Source organism: Solanum pennellii, chromosome 11 (assembly GCF_001406875.1).
Source record: "Solanum pennellii chromosome 11, SPENNV200".
Taxonomy (NCBI): domain Eukaryota; kingdom Viridiplantae; phylum Streptophyta; class Magnoliopsida; order Solanales; family Solanaceae; genus Solanum; species Solanum pennellii.
Genome location: NC_028647.1, coordinates 2,573,422 through 2,588,427, shown reverse-complemented (window position 1 = coordinate 2,588,427; position 15,006 = coordinate 2,573,422). Strand labels below are relative to the sequence as shown.

Below are 15,006 nucleotides of genomic sequence, written 5' to 3'. Positions count from 1 at the left end.
AATTCCGATCTTGGCTTAGAGATTTTGGATTTGAATTCCGATTTTGTAACCATAACTCTTCTTCTTCATCTTCCCTAGTTTCTACAAGTTGCAGAAAAAAGTGAAGAAAATCAGCCATGGATCCTTCAGATAACAATCCTTCTTCTCAACAATCTTTACCTTATATTACTAGTAACAATCCCCTTCAATTCACCATTCATTTGCCCAATTCTACTCCCAATTTCACTTCAATTCCAAATTCAAACCCTAGCCATGACCCGAATCCGAACCCGAATCCAAATCCGAATCCGAATCCTCATACCGATTCAATTTCAGACCAGCTTCTGTCCCTCTCCATTCCGACGAAACGGAGACGAGGTAGACCTCGGAGTACGGCGACATCGTCTTTGGACCAGGTATATATATATATATGTGTATGTATGATAATTTGACCTAATTACTTTTTAAAGTTTTTGATCAGTTTTAATGCTAATGGTAATTTATAGTAGCCTTCTTTTGTTCAGTTTAGCAAAACCCTTGTGGAAAATTCGAATCTTGTGCGTAATTTGAGTGCTAGAAAAAATACTGCTTCTTTTGATGCTTCGGATGAGATTATTGTAATAAACAAAGAGGCAACGACGGAGGCGTTAATTGCTTTAACTGCGGGGTTTCCAGCTGATTCTTTAACTGATGAGGAAATTGAAGCTGGGGTTGTTTCAGTAGTTGGTGGTATTGAACAGGTTAATTATATTCTTATTAGAAACCATATACTTATGAAATGGCGTGTAAATGTATCGACTTGGATAACAAAAGAGATGTTTTATGATGTTATACCTAAGCATTGTTATGCTTTGCTGGATTCTGCTCATAATTATTTGGTATCGCGTGGGTATATTAATTTTGGAGTTGTGCCGGCTATTAAGGATAGGATTCCAGCTGAGCCGAGTAAGCCTAGTGTTATCATTATTGGGGCAGGACTTGCAGGGTTAGCTGCAGCGAGACAGTTGATGTTGTTTGGGTTTAAGGTTACAGTTTTGGAGGGAAGAAAACGTGCTGGTGGAAGGGTGTACTCAAAAAAAATGGAAGGTGGAAATAAGGTAGCTGCTGCTGATTTAGGAGGGAGTGTGTTGACGGGTACGCTAGGGAACCCACTAGGTATTTTGGCACGGCAGCTGTCTTGCACACTTCACAAGGTCAGAGAGAAATGCCCTCTTTATCGTGTGGATGGGAAGCCAGTTGATCAAGATCTAGATCACAAGGTGGAGACTGCTTATAATTTGCTTTTGGAGAAGGCAAGCAAGCTTAGGCAGTTAATGGGAGAAGTTTCTCAGGATGTTTCTCTTGGAGCAGCACTGGAGACTTTCCGTCAGGATTATGAAGATGCCGTGAATGAAGAGGAGATGAGTTTGTTTAATTGGCATCTAGCAAATCTAGAATATGCAAATGCAGGTCTGATTTCTAAACTTTCATTAGCATTTTGGGACCAAGATGACCCTTTTGATATGGGAGGGGATCATTGCTTCCTGCCCGGAGGAAACGGAAAACTAGTTCATGCATTGTCGGAAAATGTACCTATTCTTTATGAAAAAATTGTGCATACCATTCGTTATGGTACCGATGGAGTACAGGTTGGCGCTGGGGCCCAAGTATTTGAGGGAGATATGGTGCTGTGCACTGTTCCTCTTGGAGTTCTGAAAGGTGGTTCTATTAAGTTCATGCCAGAATTGCCTCAGCGGAAGCTCGACGGAATAAAAAGATTGGGATTTGGATTATTAAATAAAGTTGCAATGCTTTTCCCATATGTATTCTGGGGCACTGATCTCGATACCTTTGGGCATCTTACTGATAATTCTAGTAGCAGGGGTGAATTCTTTTTGTTCTACAGTTATGCAACTGTTGCCGGCGGTCCCTTATTGTTAGCTCTAGTTGCTGGAGAAGCTGCACACAAGTTTGAGACCATGCCTCCGACTGATGCAGTGACAAAGGTTCTTCAAATTCTAAAAGGTAAAATGCTGTTTTTGTTGCTACTGACTGACTTCCTGAAGCTTAATTTCTCAGTCTGTTGTATAAGATACCAATCAGCATATAACAAGAAGAAAAGAACACTAATTTGGTAAGCAATGACGTGGCTGTTTTATGGTCAATGCTCTCAATTTCGAGTCATTTTTTCACTAGGCTGATACTTCAGAAAAGGTGGACTATGAAGAAGTGTCGAATAATCCTACTGTTTGTGGGCTCAATGGCTTAAATTAAAAGAGAACATGTAAAAATAAAAGTAGTTCCATAAAAAAGAGCAATCATTTGATTACAAAATAAAAAATAAAAAATGATATGATCTGAACTCTCTTCATTATCAAATATGATCTTGTTTCATACAAATCGATTAGTTATATAAATGATGATTCCTCCTTATCCTGGGTGTAATTGCTGGTATTTTAAAAGATGCACTTTCACATTGTATGGTTACTTGAAGACCGGCTTCCGAGATGATAAGTTTGTCAAATGTCATGATCATTAAAGCTTGAGCTAACTTACCTTTAAATTTCTTACTTGTGATTCTAATCTGGGGTTCAGATGGAGTTCCATTACAGTCAGCACCCGGGTGACAAACGTATTGATTGTGAGCTAGCTCTTTAATAAACTTCAATACTCTCTTGACTTCCCAATGCGGGATACTTCGTACAACGTAGTGTATCTTCTTTTTTCTACAAAACTGCCAGTGATCCCCTCTTCACAAGCTACCTGAGTATGCATACAAGGACAGTGTTTCAAAGTGTTCTAGGCTGCCTTTCCTCTTTCTCATTGCTCCAACCAATAAAGTGTCCTTTAAATGTAATTTTTTAATGACATGTCCCTCAAAGTGTATTACCCACTTAACTCTCATAATATGTTGCAGACCATGTTTCTTTTCTGCCATACTGCCACTTACTTTTTTTACCACCTTGAAAAAGAATCTATTTCTTTTCTTCTTACACTCTATGCTTGAGTTCATCAATTGTTTTGAGATTTTGCATTTGATAGAAATATGTGGTTACGTATCTCTCTATCTCAGTAAAAGATAAAACGTTGTGCCCTTTTCAAAAGGCTTTCTTGTTACATGGAGCTTGCTGTTAAGGTTCTTGCTTCTGATGTAGTAATGAGAGTTTCGGTCATTGCTTCAGGTATATATGAACCACAAGGAATTGAAGTGCCAGAGCCAATCCAAACTGTATGTACGAGATGGGGAAGTGATCCTTTCAGCTTGGGTTCTTACTCTAATGTTGCAGTGGGGTCATCAGGAGATGACTATGATATATTAGCAGAAAGTGTGGGTGATGGCAGACTTTTCTTTGCTGGTGAGGCCACAAATAGGCGCTATCCAGCTACTATGCACGGAGCTTTTCTTAGTGGGCTTAGAGAAGCTGCAAACATAGTCCACCATGCTAAGGCTAGAACCATGAGTCTGAAGATTGAGAAAAAACCATCAAAGAGCACTCATTATTATGCTTCTGTTCTGGATGACTTATTTAGGGAGCCAGACTTGGAATTTGGTAGTTTCTCTATAATTTTTGCTAGAAAGAGTTCTGATCTCGAGTCACCAGCAATTTTGAGAGTGACCTTCTGTGGGCCCCAAACACGGAATCATGATGGAATAAGACCTGGTCGACATCTTTCTAATAAATTACTCTTTCAGCAGCTTCAGTCCCAATTTAATAACCAGCACGAGCTTCATGTTTATACTTTGTTATCCAAGCAACAAGCCCTTGACCTTAGAGAGGTCAGAGGTGGTGATGAGATGAGGCTGAATTTTCTTTCTGAGAAGCTTGGGGTGAAACTGGTTGGTAGAAAAGGTTTGGGTCCATCTGTTGATTCTATAATTGCTTCAGTTAAGGCTGAGAGGGGAAGGCGCAAACCGGGTACACTTAAAACTGGTATGTCTATTTATTTATTTCATTCTCCTCCCTCTCTCAATATAGAGGAAAGAGCAAGTAGCTTCATTTGTTCCTTCTTAGAAACTGTGGCATGTATTTATTTAAGCCTAAAGAATCTTCCTTAAATAGGTGTCATGAAGTCAAAAGACACCACTCTCAGGCGAAAAATAGTTAGGTATGAACACCCATCCTCTTTCTCTTTATCTCTAGTTTGTTTAGGAGTGAATCTCAGCTTTCTCTGAATGCTGTTTCTGAATTATTTCAGGAAGGCTAAAGTTGTAAGCGGAGGCAATAGAACCACTTCTTCCCCTGCTTCTAGCAGCAGGATTAAAGCAGTTGGCAGCAGCACTACCACGATACCTCTGACGAACCTTGACTTGGAACCTAAACCAGTTTGCGCTATTGGATCTGTAGCTTCTCCAAGTTTGAATATTCGAGTAAATGACGACATGGAGTCAAAATCTGTAGGCAGTTCTGTACACCTGCTTCACAATGCAAGCATTGGTGACAAGTTTGAGGGTAATTTGGGTAGTTCTACCGCTCCGCTTTTAAATGTAGGAGGGAACACAGGAAGCAATAGTAATGGGCCTATGCCCAGAAATACATATGATGATAGCACGGATACATGTGTTCCGCCTACTACTGGAAATTTGGCTAGTCAGCATACATCAGATAATTATGGTAGCAGCCACTTTTCTTTGCTTGCCTGTTATACATAATTTATCTTCATGTCATTCTCCCATATGCTCCTTAGATTTGTTATGGCATTTTACGTATAGCAAACTAGCATACGTAGAATGTTTTACTGGACTATCAAGAACCTACTTAAATTTCATTGTAGTTCTTGTAAATATAGCTGCCTTGAGGACGAAACACTGCAATTTACCATCTATCTGATTCACTGATTGTTGACCCTTATACGCCGGCTTGCAGGTGATGGGGATATGGAAAGTATGATGCTTGACGGGGGATCTATGATGTGATTTTCAGCTTGACACCTTTCGCAACTATGATGCTTGACGGGGGATCTATGATGTGATTTTCAGCTTGACAGCTTTCACAACAATGGTGCTTAACAGGGAATCTAGGATGTGATTGTCGTCTTGATACCTTTCACTTGCATACTCCTCGTCTTCAAGCTCTATGCATATTTTACAACTGAAAACCGGAGGTTGAACGACTAAGCCAAGAAAAAGCTCTCTTGCTTCTCCATCTTATAATACTGCAGTCTGCAGTTGTCCTGTCTAGTGAGCTAGTTATACTACTAGGTAACTTACTTAAAGGCATGCATCCTCTTGGGATTTCAATCCCATTGTATATATAGAGCAATTTTTAGGAGTTCACTAACCTTAGCAGTTTATTTTGCTATTTTTTGTAACTAAAAGCAGTAAAGAATTACTGAAAATTATTACTTAGCTTGATGTTAGTTTTAGAGTGAATGAAATTTCTTATTTACAGAGTTGTATTGAGCATTTTTCTTACAAATGTGATTGTCAACCTGAGCACAAAATGAGATAGTAATTTTTTCTTCTCAATTAGAAGGTTAAGTGATCATAAAATCCGAGAGTGATTAATTAGTCAATTGTGGACAAGTAAATAAAGACGGAGGAAGTACTCATTTAACGTGATAACTCGAAAATTCAAATAAGTATACGAACGAAATGACCCCTTGGTATTATTTGGTTTCATATTTGGACGACGAAAGTGATTATTCAGACCACCATAATAATAAGCTAAAGCAGTTTACAGACAATACATTCCTCAATGTACAAACACAACAAGGACAGAAAAGGCAGTCTGATGCACTAACTACCCTGTATTCACGCAGGACTGGGGGGAGGGGGGGCTGCACCTCTAAAGGGTGTGTTGTAGACAGCTTATCCAGAGCAACCTATAGGTCACAGAGACAACTTCACCGCTGCCAAGGCGCGCGACACTCCACTTGTACAATGGACTCTCACTTATACATTTTTCATCTAGTATAATAAAAGTATATAAATCATGATACAGGAAGAGAGTTTCCTTCATAAGAAAAGTATCGTCGATGTCTAAGAGTTCAATCGAGCTTAAAGGACTTCAGCTTTCCTTTTTCTCCGGACCAGCATTATGATTTCAACGTCCCTCCCAACCACTCTTCTAGTTTCGCTTCTTTATCTGCTTTGAATTCATCAAAGTTTTCGGTTAAAGACAGCAGTTGGTCATAGGACATGCTTTTGTTTACCTGTTCTTGTTGTAGCTCATTTGCAGTTTGACTTGACAATGTTAAGTCTTCACTGTTAGTCCGTCCAAGTGAGGACGAAGAGCTCACATCTGCAGCTAATAGCGCGTCATTAATATGGGTCACAGATGGTTCATCCTTGTCTGATGAAGATGGTTCACTCTTGGCTGGTAGTGATTCTCCGGTTTCTAACTGAGGCCACTTGAAGTTACTAGCCTTCTGTTTTGCAGACTGAAAAACATTCGAGAGATATCCAGCTGTCCTGTTATCATCCTCTTCTGAAACAGTATTACGAACCCAGGTGGAAGGACTCCAAGAGGTAGCTATACTTACTGGGAAGCTAGAACTGGTTCCGCTAATCAATCCTTTTTTTGGTTGTTTCTTTGAAATGACAGCCAGGGTATGTCTGAGATCTTTGATCATACCATTAGCAATTGGAAGGCCACACTCTTTCATCGACCTTATCACGGTGATGGAATCATCCGAATCTTCAGTGTGAAGTGCCATTTCACGGGATTTTTCTTCGATACTGTTTTTGAGATTAACAAGGTTGGGGGCTGCTTTCTGGGAATGCTGTTGAATATAGAAAAGCCCAACAGAGGGCTCATTTGCAATGAACTTTATCATGTCCGCCAAGGATTCACTTATCTCTACAAAGCCGTCCACTGTGGAAAATTCATGCATTTTCTTGAAGGCCAACGGTTCATCATCACTGCTGGGGCAAGAAAACAATGAGAAAGTTTGTTCAGGTGAATAATTCAGCAGTCAGAAATCGGGCGTGTATTCTATATGATGAGTAAGTTAACCAGATTTCTTGGGACGGTTTATCCCATGTCGATAAGTACTAGCGGTTTAATAATTATATACTATGTGAGGGGCAATAATTCAACGGGTAAAAATCCAGGAAATGCTGCTTCTGGATTTAAGCTTGTGCCAGAAAAGGTCAATAATCATAGTCAACAGCAGCTATCATAGCAACAACGACAAATGGGATCTGGGGAGGGTAGTGTGTATGCAGATCTTACCGCTATTTCTTAAAAAGGTAGAGAGACTCTTTTTGATCGACCCTCGGCTCAAAACAGATGAAAAAGACGACATAGCAACAAGCAGGAACAACAAGAAGAAAGTACAATAATCGAGGTTAAGGAATCAATATAAATAAATAGAAATCTAAGACTACGAAAAATAAAAGACTAATACTTATAATCCGGGAATGGGAAAGCAAAGCGCTCGACTACTTACTAACCTTGTATAAGAGAAAAATACTATTGAATTGTATATCTACATTATTACATCAAGACCCTATTTATAGACCCTATATTAGACTCCTTTTCCAACTACGACACTACAATACAATCCTTTTTCAAGTAGAATAATATTTACTATTCCTATTTCCTAATTATATTCCTATTCTATGTATCATTGTATATATTATTCTTATTCCTATTCCTATTCTAACAGTATCACTCCAAGATTCTCCACCTATCACTATTTTCTCCTCAAGTTCTCTTAAATTTAATTTCTATAACTCTATTTTTAGATTTTTGAATTAATTTTAGCCAAATCCACGAAAATCCATACCTAGATTCATATCCCCGAATCTTAAAATTCAGATCATGATAAATTTGACCTCTAGATTCACAACCATATCAGACACCTGCACCCGAGTCTGATCAACTTAGAAATGATAAGTGTGTGTAAATTTACAACCACTTTTTCATCCTGTCAAGCAACCCAATGGAAGATATAGTGCGTTGAATTACAAGCTGTCAAATGCCGTAAGTTCTTTCCTACTAAGGTTGACGGTGGAGTTGTGATATGGAAGGAATCCTCAAACTAAATGGAAATTTATGAGGCACAGGTTTTCAGAGATCAGCAACATAAATGAACAGCTTGCAACAACAAATCCAGTGTAATCCCACAGGTGGGATATGAGTAGGGTAGCGTGTATGCTAACCTTAATCCTACCTTTGAGAATGTAAAAAGGTAGTTTCTGGAAGACCCACAGCTGAACAAACAGTGAAAAAGAGGCAATAGCAACAAACGGAAACAACAGCAAGATAATAAGATAACGAGGCGAAACAACAGCAAGATAATAAGATACCGAGGCGAAACAACAGGCAGTGATAGAAATCTGAAATAAGAAATGAACTGCTCGCATAGACATATTATAATAGATTCACAAAGAAAGATCATAATTGTTCATTTTTCTACAAAAAGTCATGCTTACTCGGGCATAGTTTACAACCTTTTAGTTGCTGCATTTATACGCCTTCTTCAATACAGATGTTTGGTTATATCAACTAGGTACCCTCAGATGGGTTTTTCTGTTTCCACTTCAGCAGATTAACGTAACATGAATTACACTTAGTGTAAAGAATCTTCCGCGAGGATATTGCTAATAAGACGTGAAAATAGACTCTGATTATCACATACCCAACAAGCTGATGACGGGAACCAGAAGGGCAACGAACTAAAATCAACTTATCAAAGATACCAAAAAAACAGAAACTACAGTGAGACCCAACATTAGCTTCTTTGGCTCTTCCCGATCCCACCATACAACAACAACAATAACATATTACACAAAGTGGCGTCAGGGGAGGGAAACTTGGGGGTAGAGAGGATGTTTCCAATAGACCTTCTGCTCAAGGGAAAACAGTTCAAAAAAGGACTCCAACCCCACCATATATAAGAAAAATATATTGTTGAAATCATCAATCTACCACAACATACAAAAGATGTCGGGTTTCAATCCATCAAATCATTAGGCTCTGAAAAAGGCCTGATCGAGTATGACCTCAAACAAGACCCCAGGCAGTTGTCTTATACAGCTCGAGGGGAATATGTTTACAGTATACTTTGGAAAATCAAACAGGACACAGCAAATTCAGAAACAACAAGTGCCTGTCCACATCCTTTTGAAGTGAACTACCACGTCAGTAATACAGATGAATCCCCAATAAGTGGTGTAGATAAAAACAGTTTAGCCAGTTAACAGTCAGAGAAATAGTAATCAGGTCTTGTTCAATCCGTTGAGCATAAATTAGTCTCAAGACATCATGAAGTACGGAACTCCACTACAGTAGCAATTTGACATGATTCCGTTTGTTATCATTACATTTTTCTTTAGATTTTCATAAATTTGATTTGCAGCTTCATTTTACTTTACTATCTTCTCAGAACATATCATTCTTGACACAACAATTAGAAATAGCGGGTAGCCAATAAGATGCAAGTCATGGTCAGAGAAAGAAATTTCAATGTAATTAAATACTTCCCTAAGAAAAAAAGAAAAAATAAGAAGGGAATTTTAAATTAATATCTTACTTGAACATAGATCATGTCCACTAATAAGCCAATTTGAAGTTGAGATTTATGCAATCTGCAGAATGAAGTAGGTAACCATCAATTAACATCCATAATTCTGACTCCTTTTGTAAATTTGCAAAAACTATGTAGATAAAATATACTGCAGGCGTCATGCAATAAGGACACTGATTCAGCCTAAGTTGCTCGGACACTCCAAAAATGTTGCCGCACCCATGTCGGATCCTAAAAATGACTACTTTTGAAGGGTCCGACAAGCACCCGATGACATTTATAAAGAGTTCGAGTAACATCGGATTCAGCAATGTTAATTCTATCGTTCCAGCGTTTTCAAGATTCACCTATAAGCAGGGCGGATCCAGGATTTAAGCTTTATGGGTTCAAAATTTAATGTTCTTATCATTGAACACTCATTCTACTTTTAAAGCTATGGGTTCATGTCCACTATTCATCACAATTTAGTGGATACAAGTTTATACTTCGCGTGATAAGTATTAGATACATATGAACCCGGTACCCTCACACTGCATCTGTATTTGACTATAAGCTGCTACACTGGAAAAAAAGGGGAATACACTAAGAATTGTTCGCGATCTCGAGAACATTCTGAGGGTACAGTACCCTAAAGGCTTTCTATTTTGTTTACACCTTAAATACAAGGTTTTCCCTTTCTCCCAATAATATATATTTACCTAGTTAAACAACAAAAATATTCCAAATTCAGGAAACCACTACTGATTCTAAATTAGTACTCCCTCGGATCGACTTTTTGTCCTACTTTCTTTTCACGGTTCCAAGAAAAAGTCTCTTTTCCTTTTTTCTAGCAACACTTTAATTTTCACTTTCCACATGACACATTTATAATCAAAAGGGGATTTTAGTACATCCTACATGTCTTTAGTTTAAGACCACAAAATTCAAAAAACTTCTTTAGTTTCTTAAACTCTATGTCTAATCAAAACCAACCACAAAGTGAATAGGAGGAAGTATCTTTTTACATTACATTCTTGAAATTCTTTTTCCTATCAACGCAAATCTATAGCCTGTAAAATTGAAAGAGGAGTAGTAAAACCAAGATTCTAACTTCTAAAAAAAATATTAGCACAGGGGATTTGAAGATGGGGAATCGAACCTTCACCTATAAGCGACAAGGTGAAAGTTTGCTCAACTGAGCTACTAAGATTCCCCAACCAGTGTTCAATCGATAAACCAATACTCACCTAGATATAACAGAATCCCACTTCTCAAAAACCAATTTTTAGTTCAAATTCACTATCTAACAATCAACCAATACCCACCTAGATATAACAAAAGCCCATTTCCCAAAAACCAATTTTTAGTTCAAATTCTCTATCAATTATCCAACAATCAACCAAAACCTACCTATATAACAAAACCCCACTTCTCAAAATCCAATTTTTTAGCTCAAATTCTCTATCAATTATCTAACAATCAACCAATACCCACCAAGATATAACAAAAACACTTCTCAAAAACCATTTTTAGCTCAAATTCTCTGTCAATTATCCAACAATCAACCATTCCCACCTATAAAACAAAAACCCCACTTCTCAAAATCCAATTTTGAGCTCAAATTCTCTATCAATTATCTAACAATCAACCAACACACACCAAGATATAACAAAAACACTTCTCAAAAACCATTTTTAGCTCGAATTCTCTATCAATTATCCAACAATCAACCAACACCCACCTATATAACAAAACCCCACTTCTCAAAAACCAATTTTTAGCTCAAATTCTTCATCAATTAGCCAATTAAAAAACACCCACAAGAAAAAAAAATCCTCTTTCCCTTTTAACACCCATAGAGGGTACAAAATCATAAAAAAGAACAAATATAAAATTGAATAACTTACAGATCAAAGTAGAAAATTTGAAGCTTCCTTCGACCAGTTGATGGGTTTCGACAAGGCTATTTAATATAGAATTATAGGCAAGAGAATTAGGTTTTTGTCTGTACTATGTTAGATGTTGAAACCAAAACCAACATAGAAAAGGAAAATTACTTTTCCTTTGTCGTTATTTTGATTACTGTTCCTTTTATTTATTTATTTTGAAATTTCGAATGCGAATTTAATTACTAAATTTATTATTAGGTAAATAAAGAAAAAAATTGGTATTATGTTAAGAATGATTTGGTGTAATCGCGTCATTTTTTTAATTTTGATTTTATTTATATTATTATATTTTTTCTTTAATTTCAACTTTTAGTAGTAACTTTACTTTCGTAAAAAAAAATTTAGGTTTATTATTGATGTTTGATTGTGTGTACCGAAGGAAAATAATATGATATATTAAAATAATATAAAATATAATACAAGTTAATATGATTTAATACATTATAAAATAATTTTTTATTACGAAAAGAAACAAAGGAAGGATTGCCTGTAATTTAGACAATTTAAATGGACGATATGAATTTTTTCGAAATCATTAACCATTTTTTTCATCCTAAAAGAATGAGTTTAATACAGCGCGAACAAAATAAAAGGTACCATAAATGAATTGATAGTCCTCAATTTTTAGGAGTTCACTAACCTTAGTAGTTTTAGTTGATATTTTTTTTTTTTAACTAAAAGCAATAAACTGAGAAATAGTTTACTTGGCTTGATGATAGTTTTAGAGTAAATGAAATTTCTAATGTACAGAGTTGTATTGAGTATCTTTTTAGCAAATATGATTGTTGATTTTAACTCTAATCAGCTATCAAATTAAAACAATTTCTAGTGTTGTCCTTTAGCAGAAAAATTGAAAATAAGTTGTGTGATACTTTTAATGTTATGTTAAAAGAAAAAAAATATTAGTAAGGAGTTCAAAAATTGAAGAAAACACACGAAGTAATCGAAGAGGATTCGACATCTACAAGACATACCTAAAAGATTATTTTAATCATGTAAAAATAGTATAATTTTTCGCCGAAGGAGATTTCGAACCCCATAATGACAATGTGGCTCCATCACTGGTCAATTGTGGACAAGTAAATATAGACACAAGAAGTACTTATTTGACGTGCTAACTCGAACATTCAAATAACTAGACATTTTATTTTAAATATAGACGTTAACGAATTAATGACCACAATTACTTTCTAAAATTATGACTTATTTGAATCAATATTATCTTTTTATGGCGATATTAAAGATATATTTGCCCTTGATCATTCCATTCAAGATTTTTCTATATATAAAATAATAAATAATAAATAATCGAAAAAGTCAAGAAAAGAAAAAATAACTAAAATTAATTACTAATTATTGTCCATGAATTTCTAAGTTTTATGTTTGATGCGTCAATTATCCATTCGAAAACCAACGTAACGTGTTACTTTTTTTTTTCTTTTCAAAAGAAAAAAGTTAATAAAATATGAGAATAAATATTTTCAAGAATTTTTCAAAAAATATTTTGTAGCATCAGAATTTGTTATTGTCCAACTTAAAATTCTATATCAATTTATCAATTAACTGCATTATATTTCAATAATATTTGTAGCATTAAATATGTTGATGTTACTTTAATATTGCAATTTTATTATTTTTTTTGCAAAAATGGATTTAATTCAAAAGATAAAAAACTAAAATTAATTAAAGCGATTATTATAATCTAAAAAACAAAAGAAAGAACTTTCGTGCATGCATTTATTTAATTTTTTTTCTTTCAAAAACCTAAAACATATAAAGTAAGAAATATTAAAATGATTTTTTTACCCCAAATCAAATTGAAAATTTTAAAAAATCCGATCCAACCCGATTTGAATTAAATACAAATAAGAAGCACCAGCAGTAAATTACTAGAAAATCAAATCAAATTAAATCCGAGTATTGCGATGGCGAAAAAAAGGAAGAATCCGACCGATTCAAATCAAATACAAATAAGAAGCACCAGCAGTAAATTACTAGAAAATCAAATCAAATCCGAGTATTGCGATGGCGAAAAAAAGGAAGAATCCAACCCGATTCGAATGAAATACAAATAAGGAGCACCAGCAGTAAATTACTAGAAAATCAAATCGAATCAAATCAAATCAGAGTATTGCGATGGCGAAAAAAAGGAAGAATGATGGAGAATTACCAGAGAGTTCATCTTGTAAGAAGCAGAAGAAGATGAAGGGAAAAGCAAATTTTATCATTTCTGCAGCAGCTGCTATCTTCTTTCCTCTATTCTCCTTTATAATCAACAACAATTGTTCACTTAAATTAAGGAAGAAGACTCCGCCCTCAATCGATCAGCTAGAAGTTCGTAATTCGGTAAAATTCATTTCTCTGTATTCTCATATTCAATTCTATTAGGTATTTGTTAGTGAATACTCGTTTTGTCTCCAGGCCATGGTTCAGTTCCCTGAGCAGATACTCGTCAACATCCTCACCAGGTTACCTGTGCAGTCTCTTGTTCGATTTAAATGTGTTTCAAAATTCTGGATAACGTTGATATCAGATCCTTACTTTACAAAGAAGCATCTCAATCGTGCTAGGAACGACCAGGATTCCCAGAAGCTTCTTATCTACCAATGGGGCCCTAAGGTGTCTAACTTCTCCCTATATTGTTGTCCTTTATCGCCCGTTCAACAGGTTAAGGATGTACAAAAACTCAAACTCGATTGCCCTTCAACTCTTAAACCAAACAAAATCCTGATCCATTGTTGTTACAATGGCTTAGCTATTCTCGAGATTTGTGATAAAGATGGCGTTAAATATTTGCTGTGGAACCCTTCCATAAGAGAATCAATAGTACTTCCCCCTCTGGGATGTCCAGGGGATGGACGTTCTCGGTTTGGTTTGGGTTATGACTCGAGCAGTGATGAGTATAAGATCATTCATATGCACCAGAACCGAGAAGGTCCCTATTGTCCTAATGAAATTCTTGCGTTGAAAGATGGCTGCTCTTGGAGAAGCATCGATGAACATCCTCGTGCCATTCGCTGTTGGTTCCATGCCTCAGACTCTTTGCCTTTTATACATGCGGCGTTTCATTGGATCCAGGTTTCAAGAAACTATTTTGTGGTGATTTCGTTTGATATTTCAAATGGAGTGTACGGAGAGATACCTTTTTCTGATGAAATATTAATCTTGAAGGCAGGCCCTGACACTGTTGGCCTTTCTGTGTTGGAAGGAATGCTCTGTGTTTATTCTAATCTCTTTTTTACGGCAAATGCTACTTTTGTGGTATGGGTATTAAAAGAGTATGGTGTCAAGGAATCTTGGATGGCGTTAATTGTAGTAAAAGATACTCCGTATGTTTATGCCGCGCCGAGACATAGGTTTGCGGATGGTGAAGTGCTATGCTGGTGCTTGAATCGTGAAACTAGAAGGCACGCATTTAGGATGGTCAGTAGATCATTTAGATCATGGCCTCGATGGGTAACTCGAGGGCACACATCTTGGATGGTCAGTAGACCATTTAAATCATGGCCTCGATGTGATACGATTCAAGGTGGACATGCTTTTACGGAAAGTTTGATATCTCCAAAATCACTTACTTATTCTTAATGTATGATGGAAGAGCCTTTTTAAAAAAAAAATGTTATAACCTTTTTACTCTTAGTTTAGC

General features: G+C 36.3%; 3 protein-coding genes across 10 annotated transcripts; 2 read left to right on the top strand and 1 right to left on the bottom strand.

The window, feature by feature from the left end:
* LOC107005112 (protein FLOWERING LOCUS D) lies at nucleotides 1–5,355 on the top strand. Of its 3 annotated transcripts, none has more exons than XM_027912782.1 (6): nucleotides 1–395; nucleotides 489–1,983; nucleotides 3,141–3,890; nucleotides 4,020–4,065; nucleotides 4,156–4,562; nucleotides 4,824–5,355. In XM_027912782.1, exons 1-6 carry the CDS (start codon nucleotides 117–119, stop codon nucleotides 4,871–4,873), a joined length of 3,027 nt encoding a protein of 1,008 aa, XP_027768583.1. In that variant the 5' UTR covers nucleotides 1–116; the 3' UTR covers nucleotides 4,874–5,355. The 3 variants fall into 3 exon arrangements, with proteins under 3 accessions (XP_027768583.1, XP_015059097.1, XP_015059098.1); XM_015203611.2 differs by having other exon boundaries at nucleotides 3–395; nucleotides 4,156–4,571; XM_015203612.2 differs by having other exon boundaries at nucleotides 4–395; nucleotides 504–1,983; nucleotides 4,156–4,571.
* A 184-nt stretch (nucleotides 5,356–5,539) lies between these two features.
* Nucleotides 5,540–11,465, bottom strand: LOC107005086 (BLOC-1-related complex subunit 8 homolog). 6 transcript variants are annotated; one of them, XM_015203580.2, is made up of 4 exons: nucleotides 11,319–11,465; nucleotides 9,439–9,493; nucleotides 8,357–8,506; nucleotides 5,540–6,820 (listed from the first exon to the last, which is right to left on the bottom strand). In XM_015203580.2, exon 4 carries the CDS (start codon nucleotides 6,790–6,792, stop codon nucleotides 5,995–5,997), a length of 798 nt encoding a protein of 265 aa, XP_015059066.1. In that variant the 5' UTR covers nucleotides 6,793–6,820; nucleotides 8,357–8,506; nucleotides 9,439–9,493; nucleotides 11,319–11,465; the 3' UTR covers nucleotides 5,540–5,994. The 6 variants fall into 6 exon arrangements, with proteins under 6 accessions (XP_015059066.1, XP_015059064.1, XP_015059065.1 ...); XM_015203578.2 differs by lacking the exon at nucleotides 8,357–8,506 and having other exon boundaries at nucleotides 5,540–6,823; XM_015203579.2 differs by lacking the exon at nucleotides 8,357–8,506 and having other exon boundaries at nucleotides 11,319–11,464.
* A 1,848-nt stretch (nucleotides 11,466–13,313) lies between these two features.
* On the top strand, nucleotides 13,314–15,004 carry LOC107003312 (F-box/kelch-repeat protein At3g23880-like). Its single transcript, XM_015201618.2, has 2 exons — nucleotides 13,314–13,706; nucleotides 13,782–15,004. Exons 1-2 carry the CDS (start codon nucleotides 13,497–13,499, stop codon nucleotides 14,943–14,945), a joined length of 1,374 nt encoding a protein of 457 aa, XP_015057104.1. The 5' UTR covers nucleotides 13,314–13,496; the 3' UTR covers nucleotides 14,946–15,004.
* The last annotated feature ends 2 nt before the right edge of the window (nucleotides 15,005–15,006 follow it).